General features: G+C 43.0%; 1 protein-coding gene across 7 annotated transcripts in view; it reads right to left on the reverse strand.

Moving 5' to 3' along the window:
* TCP11L1 (t-complex 11 like 1) overlaps positions 1–9,210 on the reverse strand; it is a 30,070-nt gene extending 20,860 nt beyond the window's left edge. The window contains exons 1-3 of one of the 7 annotated variants that reach the window (XM_060303370.2): positions 8,948–9,210; positions 6,932–6,993; positions 5,583–5,766 (exon numbers count right to left, since the gene is read on the reverse strand). In XM_060303370.2, the coding sequence (XP_060159353.1) occupies positions 5,583–5,742 (160 nt within the window). In that variant the 5' untranslated portion in view covers positions 5,743–5,766; positions 6,932–6,993; positions 8,948–9,210. The other 6 variants (XM_030864784.3, XM_060303372.2, XM_060303371.2 and 3 more) reach the window with 6 other exon arrangements.
* Between the last annotated feature and the right edge of the window lie 4,426 nt (positions 9,211–13,636).

Here is a 13,636-nt window from a genome sequence, read left to right on the forward strand (position 1 = left end):
CAAAACCTGGAACTAATCCAAATGTCAGTAACAGCAGAAGGGATAAACAACTGTAGTATAACTATACCATGTAATAGTACTCAGCAATAAAAAAGGAACAAACTACTGACACATGCAAAACCATGGATGAATCCTAAAAGCATTATCCCTAGTGAAAAAGTCAGATACAAAAGACTGTACAGTAGGGACTTCCCTGGTGGCGCAGTGGTTAAGAATCCGCCTGCCAATGCAGGGGACACGGGTTTGAGCCCTGGTCCAGGAAGATCCCACATGCCATGGAGCAACTAAGCCCGTGCACCACAGCTACTGAGCCTGCGCTCTAAAGCCCGCGAACCACAACTACTGAAGCCCACGTGCCAAAACTACTGAAGCCTGCGTGCCTAGAGCCCATGCTCAACAACAAGAGAAGCCACCGCAATGAGAAGCCCACGCACCGTAATGAAGAGCAGCCCCCACTCGCTGCAACTAGAGAAAGCCCGTGCACAGCAACAAAGACCCAACGCAGCCAAAAATAAATAAATAAATATTTTTAAAAACTGTTGCTAAATTGTTACAGCATTTGTGCACTGACGCTCTGTTACAGAAACTGAAAACCTCATTAAGTTAAACATGCCCTTTGGGAGCCTGCCAAACAGATTCCAAAATAAAATGAAGGTCTAATTCAGAATGGCTTACTCTCACCTTTCTTCACTGAGGGGTTCCGGGACCAGAAAAGTCTACACACTCTAAAGAGATGCTTCCAGTCACACAAGTGGATGGACATTTATTGAGGGCAGATGGCAAATGTCACCCAAAGAGCTACTATAGACTGAGTATAGTGAAGCAAGGGTAAAGCTTATCCACTGAACATATTACACTGTGTGGAAATGGTTTGTTACAGTACCTTCCTCACTAGATTGCAAGCTCTAGGAGGACGGAGAGCGTGTGTGCCTGGTTCACTGCTGGACTCCCGCTACACAGTGTGCACTCAATCAACACTGATTGATTAACTAAATATAGGGACACCATAATTCAGTCTGGTCTTGCACTTTAGAAAGGTAAGAACTTGGTGTCACCCGTTTATCTAATGAATCTCATAAGGACCTGATTTAAGAAACTAAAATGCTAAATGGGAAATATTAACTGGAATAACAATTGATGTTTTTCATCTGAATATGGCAACTTTTACTGATCAACTAGGTGATTAAATGCTAGAGCAAAAGGTGCATTGTGAGCAGAGAATTAAAGTATATTAAGGGGACTTCCCTGGTGGCACAGTGGTTAAGAATCGCCTGCCAATGCAGGGGACAGGGGTTCGAACCCTGGTCAGTGAAGATCCCACATGCTGCAGAGCAACTGGGCCTGTGCATCACAGCTACTAAGCCTACTCTCTAGAGCCTGCAAGTCACAACTACTGAAGCCCGCGCACCTAGATCCTGTGCTCCACAACAAGAGAGGCCACCATAATGAGAAGTCCACGCACTGCAAGGAAGAGTAGCCCCCACTCGCCACAACTAGAGAAAGCCCACGCACAGCAACAAAGAGCCAATGCAGCCAAAAATAAATTAATTAATTTTTTAGAAAAAGTATAAAAAACTCCAGAAAAAATGATACAAATGAATCTGTATACAAAACAGAAACAGACTCAGAGACACAGAAAAACAAACTTATGGTTACCAAAAGGGAAAGGGAGAGGGGTAGGGATAAATTAGGAGTATGGAATTAACAGATATAAACTACTACACATAAAATAGATAAGCAACAAGGATTTACCGTATAGCACAGAGAACTATATTCAATATCTTGTAATAACATATAAAGGAAAATAATCTGAAAAAATATATATATATATACACATAACTGAATCAGTTTGCTATACACCTGAAACTAACACAATATTGTAAATCAACTATACTTCAATTTTTAAAAATCACCATTAGAATAAAAGGGTAATATTGGTGCAGGCAAGATCACTGGTAAAGGCTAAAATCAGTGAGTTGAAGTTTAAGCAGAAACAGGATGTCTGCATAGTCCCAAAGTATTGTAAGCAGATAGGGTAGGTGGTCTCCAGAGAAAAAGAACCAGGCATGACTCTCTTGACATAAGATGCCATTTTTGACCTAAGCCACTCTGTGATGTAAGCCTGGCCACAGTGCTTGCCCTTGAACAGATCTCAGTAATTTAGTAAGATATGCATAACAATGTGATACATATCCTTGAGTTCTGCAGGAACTAAGGACCCCACTCAGGTGGAGGATGGTAACTGCATGCTGAGACCCCAGACTCGTCAGAACCGGAGGAATGATGATGTTGACCTTTTTCTACATTCTGTATCAGTTACTAAAAGTTCTGAACCCAAATTCCATTACATGCAGGGGAAGTGGGGTGAAGGTTTTTTCCCCACACCACCAAGCAATTCTCTGACACCAGACATGTGTCGTACAATTCAACTCAATTCTGACACTATCTACCTGGAGACAGCATCAGATTCCACAGGTTAAGGTCTCAGTCCTACAACACTGCGCCCCCTGCCGCCCCCCCCACTTCAGACAACAGTCCCAAGTCCAGATTGTCACTTTTTTTTTTCCCCCTAACTGGATACCTTTTATTTATTTTTATTTCCTGGCTGGGATCTCCAGTTCAGTTTTAATTAGAAGTAGTAAGAGTAAATATCCTTGTCTTGTTCTCAAACTTACAGGGAGAAACATTCATTCTTTCACCATTGAGTATGATGTTAACTGTAAGAGTCTGTAAATGTCCTTTTATATTTTGTGGATGTTCTCTTCTTTATTTGCTGAGAGTTTTTACCACAAACTGATGTTAAATGTTATCAAAATAAGTCTATTTGTTTTAAACAAACACATTATTTTGCTTCCTATGAACCAGGCACCATTCTAAAATGCTTTACAAATAGTATCTCATTTAATCCTCTAACAATCCTAGTAACATGAACTAGTTTTGAACTAATAGTGAATTACTACTGTCCCCATTCAGGTTAAGTAACCTGCCCAAAATGACATGGCTAGTAAGTAGCAAGTCACCTCTGCTTCTGACAGACTGGCTATGGATGGGAAGTTCCAACAACCTCTCCTTGCGTTCAATTAATTCACTAGAGCAGCTCATGGAAGTCACAGAAACATTTTACATACTAGATTACTGGTTTATTATAAAAGGATGTAACTCAGAAACAGCCAGATGGAAGAGATGCATAGGGCAAGGTATAGGGAAGCAGTGTGCCACTCTCCCAGCACCTCCATGTCTTCACCAACCCAGAAGCTCCCTGAACCCCATCCTTCTGGGTTTTTATGCAGGCTTCATTACATAGGCAAACTTGATTAAATAATTGGCCATTGGCAACTGATACAACATCCAGCTCCACCCTCCTCCCCAGAGGTGGGGGTGGGAGGGTGGGACTGAAAGTTCCAACCCTCTAATCACAAGGCTGAGTCCCCTGGCAAACAAGATGCCATCCTTCGGTTAGGTTACCTAGGTGCTTTCCAAGTCTAACAAAAGACATCTTTCTAGCTCTCATCACTTAGGAAATTCCAATAGTTTAGCAGCTCTGTGCCAGAAACAGGACAAAAACCAAACATTTCCTATAATAAATCACAGTATCACAGTTAGCAATAGCAGTTCTACCCTTAAAACATTATTCTGTATTATAATTTGCAAGGCTAAAGGCTATCTTTTTGCTTTTAATTTGTAGCATCCCAGATGTGATTTTAGAGTTACTTATAAATTCAGTTTGGGAGAAATGTCTGCAAACAGCTAATTTCATATTTTATAAATTCTTATTTATGCTCTATGCAGGCAGTGATGTCTCCTGACCTGGTGCCCAGACTATGGGGTCTTAGTTTTACCACTGGAGTCCACAGCCCTATACCTACCTATTACTACAAGGAGAAAGAGCAAGAAAGCCAGAAACAATATTTTAGGTCATTGATTTTAAACCTCATTTTGATATGGATCTCTATGAGAATTTAATGAAAGCTTCCATGACCTTCCTCCTAGAAAAATGCACATACACACACATGTTGATACACTTTTTTGACTGTTCCTGGGTTCCCCAACTCTTGATCATGGGTGCCAGGATAAGTTGCCTTAAGGACATAACCACATACAATTTCAGATAGTCTAGTGTTGGCCTGACATTAATTTGGAATCATGCCATCAAACTGACAGGATGCCAAAGACAAGGACATTAATCAAGGAACAACTGAAGATCTAAACCAAAGGTACTTCTTTACCAGAAACTGCAAGTGATAAAACTACCATATTGGCCATAGACAGCCACATTACAGCTATCAGTCCTCGGTATCTTTAAATGCAACAGATGGGGGAATTCCCTGGCGGTCCAGTGGTTAGGACCCTGCGCTTTCACTGCCCAGGGTGTGGGTTCAATCCCTGGTCGGGGAACTAAAATACCACAAGCTGCGTGATGTGGCCAAAATAAAAAAATTTTTTTTTATGATAAGTAAATAAATGCAACAGATGACATGTTAGTAGCAGTAGTATCAACAACTAATGTTTACTGAGCATTTATTATGTGCCAAGCACAGTTCTAAGGACTTTACATGAATTCATTTAAACTTTTCAACGACCCTAAGAGATAACATGTATTTTCCTCATTTTAAAAACGAGAAAACAGATGGTTTCTAACTATACATATTGGAGACAAGGCCTAACATGCATGATAGGCTGTTATTAACAGCATGTTTCCTTCCCTGAACACAATTTGACCTAGCAGTATATTTATCAAAATCTATGTGATAATAAACCACAATAAAATGGGGTCCACCAATGTTTGCTATAAGAATACTCTGTTGACTAATAAATTACCTGGGAGGAGCTTTTATCATTTTAAAAGAAACACACCTTAAACCCCAAAATGTTTGTACTTCTTCCAAATATGAAGGATTACTGATCATCTATACTTTAAAGAGATAACATCAACACTAACATTCTTAGACTATGACACCCCCTCTTAAAACTTTCATTTTTGCACTCACTTCAAAAACCTCGAGTGTTCTTAATAAAAGACATGAGTTGGAGCAACTGCTGGGAATGCATGCGGAAACTGCCACCCTTTCATCTAAGAAGCCTGCTCCCTGCCAGGGATCTGAAATGACTTCACCACACACAGTTAGCAAAGTGAATCCCCTCAGCCCTGTGGGAACTAAGCCCCCAGGCAGTGAAGTTAGGGTGTGGTGAACTCACTCACAGTCAAAAACTTTTTTTTTCAACCTCCACAAGCACAGTCCTGGCTGGGACCTGCCTTGGGCTTTTCAAACACTCTTTTAATTAAAGCTGCTATTTGCACTCCACCTTCCTATTTCTCAGAGCATTTCAGACAAACTGGAATGTCACTGAGGCTGGAGGAAAACAGGAATATTCTGGACATTATTCTAAAATTGTAATTTCTCATGCAATTGAAAACCCAAAAGTGACTAGGCTGTCAGTTGCTAATGCTAAAATGCTAATTATTGGCAATGTTATCATATTATTAGAACCTAGTTCAAGGTCACATGCACAAGGAAGCATAATAAAAATATCATCTGAAAACAATGAAGATATTGCTTCTAATCAAAGTCAAATGTGCTTACAGTGAGGTCTTTGCACTCTTTGGGTGCTAGGAGAGCCCGACTTTATTTTCTGTAAAGCTTCATCAGAACTTTCCACAGCATCTTCAAGGCCTTGCTCAGAATCATTTGATTTTGATTTTCCTTCTTCGTTTATATTGGACTTGTCAAGGTTTTCAGACATTCTCAATTAAGTTCATTCACTTTCCTAGGGGGAAAAAGAAAACCAAAATGTTCTTGCTCTGACACTAACTAGCAGTGTGACTCTGGGCAAATGATTTAACTTCTTTGGCTTTCAGATTTCTCATCTGTAAAAATCAATGGGCTTGCTAAAGTCTTATCCAGCTATAATATTCTACTTCAATGATTAAACAGACCACCTGTAAAATGACACTTGTAACTATCAAATTTACGGACCTGTACTTCAGAGAGTAACAAGTTCGAATACTTCTGTCCCAATCTGAGTACCATGTCATGAGAACACAGGACCTTAAACTGTTGGGAGGTAACACTATAAACTGCCTGCTTCTATATATATATATATATATATATTTTTTTTTTTTTTTTTTTTTTTTGCAGTATGCGGGCCTCTCACTGTTGTGGCCTCTCCCGTTGCGGAGCACAGGCTCCGGACGCGCAGGCTCAGCGGCCATGGCTCACAGACCCAGCCGCTCTGCGGCATGTGGGATCTTCCCGGACGGGGGCACAAACCCGTGTCCCCTGCATCGGCAGGCGGGCTCTCAGCCACTGCGCCACCAGGGAAGCCCCCTGCTTCTATTTTAATCAAAGAGTGATTCAATTCTTAAATTCTTTACTTTCAGTCCTGAGAAGTGATAGGAAAACTCTGGAAATAATGCTTTTCATCGGGCTTCGAAGTAAACATACACTAGGCTGAGGAGTTGGTTCCCTGATCCTCTTATGTGGATAAGACACCTGGGGATGACGAACAGAAGGCAGAATCTCATGGAGCATTTAGGAAAAATGTGTGGGGCAAATTATTTTTGTTAACTCCTTGCCAGTCAGCAGGAAAAGATGGTGAGTAAAGTAGGAAGTTGCAGACAACCATAATGTATGTGGTTGGGAGGGATTTTAATTGTCTTAGTTGCTGATTAGAAGAGGAGTAACACTTAACACGCTGGTTTGGGCCTGGTTAATAGAGGTCTGGAATAGTAACCTCTGAATTACTATAAATGGTTTTTGTCAAGTTTTTTTTTTTCCCTAGAATTCTCTATTCTTAATGTGTTTCTAAGTAAGGGCAAAGAAAGACACAACATTTTCTGCATTTATAATACTGAAAATATTAGCATTTGCACTATCAGCACTTGGAGGTCACAAAACGTTTTCATAAGCACTAATCAGACTTTATTACATACCTGGATGTTAATCCAGGGATCAAAAGAAATGACTATTTTCAGGAGGTTTGGCAGACTCTCTTCTGTGCATTAGAAAAGAAGAATCACTTGATATAATTATCTGAACATCAGATACCTCCATTAAATAGAATGAAGCTATTGGAATTGACATTTTCAGGCCTGTATTATTAACATGAAGGTTGCTTTAATGTAGTTCCCATTTACCTTCCAGCAACCCACTCCAGACACCCATCTCCTCTGTCCTAAATCCTGTCTGGCTCCAGAAATGCTCCAAGACCCAAAAGATAACATTACCAGCATATTCTATGAGAAAGGACCAACAAAAACACTTCTAATTTTATCCTTTTCATATGCTGGGAATTAGCTCAGAAGAATGAAGTAACTCATTCTGTGCAATAAGGAAGAAAATCAGGATTTCCAGGTCTTTAATACTAAGTTTAGTAAACTAACCCATCCTTGTAAAATTCGGCTCAATGCCTACCTCCTCCCAGGTCACTTCCCAACCTCACCAATGTTTGCACCTTTCTCTGAACTCCGGTAGGGATGGCTATTAGACATCTGGCATTCATCATTGCCTTAAATCCAATTCAAAATATCCTGATTTAAATAGGAATACAACGATGAAAAGGCATGGTCTAGAGAGGGAGAGAGACAGTCTTACAAGGAAATATAGTGAAACTTAAGCGTTAATGGCATTATGACATCACTAGGGGAATACAGCAGAGGGAGAAACTAATTCTGCCTGGAAGGAGGTTGAGATAACCTTACCAGAAAAGGTGCCATTTGAGCTTGTCTTTTTGAAAAGAGTAGGATTTCACCCAATTAAAAACAATCTGGAGAGAATTCCCTGGCGGTCCAGTGGTTAGGACTCAGCACTTCCACTGCAGGGGAGACGGGTTCGATCCCTGGTCGGGGAACTAATATCTGGCAAGCCAGGCTGTGCGGCCAAAAAAAAAAAAAAACCAAAAACCTATCTGGAGGTGAAAAGGGGGGCCTTTCACACAAAGGGCAGCATTTCACTCAAAGGGCACATGCGAAAGCAGAAGAAAATAAGTAGACGAACAAGCAGCAGGTGATGAAGAAGGAGAGACGGGTTGGGGTCAGATGGTAAAATTACAAGTTCTTATTTTTTAAAAAACTCTTCAACTAGATTTTTAACTTCTTAAGGGCCAGACCAACCACATTCCCTACGTATGCTCCACACATATAAGTATGTCCTTCAAACAGATACCCACTAAGTATTTGTTGATAACTGTGTCATCTCTTTAATGTCAGTTTATACGGGACACATGGGCGTTGGTCTCAGACATAGCTGGGTTCCAATTCTGGCTCTTTACTAGCTGTGTTAACTTCAATTTCCTCAACTGTAAAATGCAGCTACCTGCCTCTTGGGTTTGGGGGACGTGTAAACGACAGAGCGTACATAACGACAGCTGGTGCACAACAGGCTTCCCACAAATGGCAACTATAATTAGAGGACTACAGGATGCAGCGAGGAACCATTTAACTGCGTACAACGTGCTCATTCACTCAACAAGCCCCAACTCCTGCTATGCCTAAAAAGGGAACCGAGGGATAGAAGACCCTCGCACTTGCCGTGAAGACCGTCTATCTGAGCCGCAAGCCGAGCCCAAGCTGCTCACAAGAGACTCCCCCAGGAGAAAGGGTCTTTCAGCAGAAGAGCTCTGTCCAGCGCCGGCGAGAATCACCTCCCCTAGCACTCAGCACCACTCACACCCAGCGTCCGGATTCCGTTGTAAACAACTGTTTGGGCCGGCGAAGGAGTGGCCGGGCCGGGAGCAAGCAAAGGAAGCGGGGCGCGCCTGGAGGACGGCCTCGAGGGGTGGGACAAAGGCCGCGCTAAGACTCAACCCTCCCGCCTTCTCTGCCTCTTCCTCGCCTCCACCCGACATCGCCGGGAACTGACCGACGGAAAAAGGCGAAGAAATGCCTGTAATCTCGACCTTGTTCCTCCCGTGCGGGCCCCGCAGGGCTGCCAGCCTCCGCTTCCCTCACCTGCAGCGGAGTCGGCGTCCTCCTTCCTGCCGCTCGGCCGGGAATCTGACGGGGGCTGGCGCCGCGGCGGAGGCGGGGAGGATGCGCGTCGGGCAGAGCGGTTCAGCCTCTGCCCCTCCGAGGCCGCACCCCTCACTGCGCTGCGAGCAGTCCTCCTCGACCGGCTTGGGTGGGCAGCGGCCAGCGCCGCAGCTCCTCAGCGTCGGACAGCGGGAGAGAGCTCTTAGCCCGGAGGCGGCGGTCCCACGCAGGGCGACGCCATGTTTCCGTACGGAAAGGCGGGAGGCGCGGCCGGATGCCGGCGGAGAGAGCCCAGTGGGCAGTGACTCGGAGCCGGGAGGCACCCCCACGCCACAGAGGGCGGCGCCATGTTTCCGTACGGAAAGGCGGGCGGCGGGAGGGGGTCGCGGAGCCAGTCAAATAACGGAAAAGGGTTGGCAGTTTAGCTGCAAAGCTTTCCCCGCCCTGGTTTTCAAATTTAAATATTACATCACGTTTCGTAGCAGCGTATAGTTCATTCCCCTCCCCTCATTTTGGCTGTTAGAAAAAAGGCACGCCCACCACCTTGATAGCCAAGTCTCATTTTAATGGCACAGATTCGGTTTGGTTTGGGTCATCTCTTTTATCTAAGTGGCTGCTACACTTTGTCGACAGGAAGAGCGAGACTTTAGCCCTGAAAAGATGGAAGGTGAGGGGGCAAACACGTCCCATGAGGGTTCAGCTCGGTTTAGACAGTTGAGAAACACAGTGAGCACTCAGCATTTTATGTGCCGTCTGCGTTCTAGAAAGGAAACATCCCATGTTAAGACAAGCTTGTTCTGGAGCCTCCTTTCCTTTTGTCCCAGGTACCCGGGCCGTGGCTATCGCGGCGCTGGATAACTAGAAAACCATGCTTTTCTCAGCCTGTAGTAGTAAGCTAAACGAATAGAAATAGTTTTGGGGCCTAATCTTAAAAAGTAAAAGCTACGTGGCACTTAACTGTTCGTTAGTAAAATGCTTTAAGACTGAGCATCAAACATATATGCCTTAAAATGAAGGTAACAATCAAGTCTCCTACCTGCAGCCTATAAAACCTGCTAAATTTAAGTAACTAGAACAAAACAAGATGGAGTGGAATTAGTGCTTTCAAACACTACACCTCGAGCTTCCCTGGTGGCGCAGTGGTTAAGAATCCGCCTGCCAATGCAGGGGACTATGGGTTCACTCCCTGGTTGGGGAAGATCTCACATGCTGGGGAGCAACTAAACCTGCGTGCCACAACTACTGACCCTACGCTCTAGAGCCCGGGAGCCACAACTTCTGAATGCTCGCGCGCCTAGAGCTCGTACGCCGAAGCAAGAGAAGCCACCGCAACGAGAAGCTCGCACAACCGCAATGTAAAGTAGTCCCCCCAGCCCCCCTCCCTCCAAGGGGCGAAGAAACAAAGACCCAATGCAGCCAATAATAAATTTATTTTTTTAAAACGCTACATCTAAATTGATCACACGTGGAAAGTTACTCCTAAAGTATTGGAGACTGATGGCAATCCAGCAACCTCAAACCATTCACTAACACATTAAAGTAAGAATTTTTCCCTTAAACACACAGTTCTCAGATGAGGATTCACTTTAGAGGGGGGCAAAACGTTAAGACACTCAGTTAACTGGAACTGAGGTTTAGGCAGAAAACATTCAGTTCTCGCTTCTGAGTCTAGACGAATATACCATAGTCTCTAGATGAGTGGTTCTCAACCCTGACTCCACCTCAGAATCTCCTGGGGAGCAGTGGTTCTAAAGCTATCATCTGAAGCTCAGGGGGTGGGGTGAGTGGTGATGCCAAGCAAGAATTTTTAAGCTTCCCAGGTGATTCTAAGAGGCAGCCAGGCTAAAACCACCTTCCTAGAGAGATCTACCCCCACCTCCATGCCCCCAGTGAGATTCCCCCTACCTTCCTTGAAGGATGAGTATAAACAATTTTCACATGTGGAGAAGATGCTGCAACACCACCAAAACCACTGATTTGACTTGGATGGCTCACTTGTAATCTTTTGATATATTTTGAATTGTTTCCTTTAAATCTTAAAAACATTGACACATGTTCCAGTTTGCTTTTTGGCTACAAGAACTGGAAATTCAAATTACCTCAAGGTAAAGGGATTTCACTGACGGGCTACCTAGGGTTTGGAAGAAGCAAGCTGGCTGCTGCTCTATATTATTACTACTCTATCATCTCCCCAGGACACACAGGATCTCTTTCATCACATCTCTACTCCTTGCTGCAGCTGGCTTCACTCCTCTCTACACTACAGACTAGCTTCTTTATTTTTCAGTCGTTCCTCCTTCAAAATTTAGATCTTTCTATACAGAATTTGATTGGCCAAGCTGATTTTTGTGCACAGTCTCATTAGCCTCCAGGTAGGCTGTCCTTGGATCGGTGCTTAGCCCTGGGCTACTCAACTAGAGTGGTGGGGAAGCCCTTAGTCACCTAGGCATCAGGTGTTTTAAGTGGGGATGGCGTTCCAAGAGGACATCATGGATTAGTGAATGAGGGCAAGCAGCAAATGACGATTGACAGTTCTAGTGATATAAGAGGGTTGTCCAAGGCATTCAGGGTAGCACCAGACCTGTAGTTTAAAACTTTGACGATGCTTGCCATAAACATGACCAATTTTTCTTAAAACTTTGTGCTGATGAAGTTTGAGGTAAACTGTGGTTTTACTAGATTTTCCATGAAATTAACATTCTATTAGAAGGCCACTTCTTCTAGGACCATGAATATAACTAGGCAGTTCTGCCTTCCCCTGAAGGAGAGGTGTTAGTTTTGTTGCCAAATAATCATGTTATTCCATGAAGTGCAAAATAAATGTTGCAAATCACGTAGTACACACAGTTTTTGTCAACTATGGTCTCACCACACTTTCAGTAGTTTGTTTCTAAAAACTTCCTCACCCCTGAATTATGAAGTATCTTCTCTTTCACTTCATTGTAGAGAGCTGCCTTCCTTTCTTGCCTATGCAACAAAGCAAAATACACACCACAAAAAACCCACCTGACATAGTTATTCCCTGCTTTATTATGAGAATTGGTATTTTATACTATAGATATGTCCTCAACTTTATCCCATTTAAAGACTAGTCAGTATCAGTTATATCTTACAAAACATTGACATGTTAGCATATTGGTACATCATTTTAGTTTTCCCTACCTCTCATTAAAAGTCTAAATTTAAAGTTCAGCCTCATTTTATTATTTTTTCTTTGGTCATAATTCCTACATATTTTTTTTAAGTTTTAAAAATTTATTTTTGGCTGTGTTGGGTCTTCATTGCTGCACGTGGGCTTTCTCCAGTTGCAGCGAGCGGGGGCTACTCTTTGTTGCAGTGCGCAAGCTTCTTATTGTAGTGGCTTCTCGTTGTGGAGCATGGGCTCTAGGCATGCGGTCTTCAGTAGCTGTGGTACGCGGGCTCAGTAGTTGTGGCTCACGGGCTTCTTTGCTCTGCAGCATGTGGGATCTTCCCAGACCAGGGCTCGAACCCGTGTCCCCTGCACTGGCAGGCGGACTCTTAACCACTGCGCCACCAGGGAAGCCCTCAGCCTCACTTTAATCTTTTGGTTTTATTTTTGTGAAGATGCACAATTTGAAATTGTATTATAAAAGTATTATATTGCACGTCTATTTGCCAAGTATATCTTGACAGTGCAGTAGTTCCAAAGTAATCATTAACTTGGATAAAAAGTTGAAGAGTTTAGCTCTAATTTACAAGAAATGAAGGACACAGAGGAACATGATAAAGGATAGTACAGGCTTGCAATGAGCTAAATCCAGACTGTGGGAAACTCAAGAACAGATGACCAGGTTTATTCAATGACAGAAAGAGAGAAAAGGAGAAGGAAGGAGGGATAAAGAGAAAAACCTCTAGAGTAAAAGATTTAAGAAGCACATTAACCAATTGCACTTTATGAACTTTGTTTAGATCCCTATTTGAATAAACTGTCAAAATCATTTGAGATCAGAAAATGTGAACACTGAATGCATTTTGATGATATTAAGGAATTGTGGCTTTGTGTGTAATGACACTGTGGTTATGTTTTTTTTAATTTAATTTTTTATTTTTGTCTGCGTTGGGTTTTTGTTGCTGTGTGCAGGCTTTCTCTAGCTGCAGTGGGCAGGGGCTACTCTTCATTGTGGTGTGCAGCCTTCTTATTGCGGTGGCTTCTCTTGTTGCGGAGCACGGGCTCTATGTGTACGGGCTTCAGTAGTTGTGGCACATGAGCTCAGTAGTTGTAGCTCGAGGGCTTCAGAGCGCAGGCTCAGTAGTTGTGGCACATGGGCTTAGTTGCTCCGCAGCATGTGGGATCTTCCTGGACCAGGGCTCGAACCCATGTCCCCTGCATTAGCAGGCGGATTCTTAACCACTGAGCCACCAGGGAGGTCCCTGTGGTTATGTTTTTAATGTCCTTATCTTTTAGCTATACATACTGAAACTTTATAGATGAAGTGATAGGATATATGAAATTTGCTGAGGTGGGAGCACAGAGTAGATTAAACAAGATTGGCCATGGGTTGACAACTGTTGAAACTGGATGATGAGTACATGAGAGTTCATTATTCTGTTCTCCCCATATTTATATATGTTTGAAATTTTCCACAATAAGCTTTAAAAGATGTTGAAGTTTTCAAAAGCATTAGGACAGCTCAATTTTTACTTGTC

The sequence above is a fragment of the Globicephala melas genome, chromosome 8 (assembly GCF_963455315.2).
Source record: "Globicephala melas chromosome 8, mGloMel1.2, whole genome shotgun sequence".
Lineage (NCBI taxonomy): Eukaryota > Metazoa > Chordata > Mammalia > Artiodactyla > Delphinidae > Globicephala > Globicephala melas.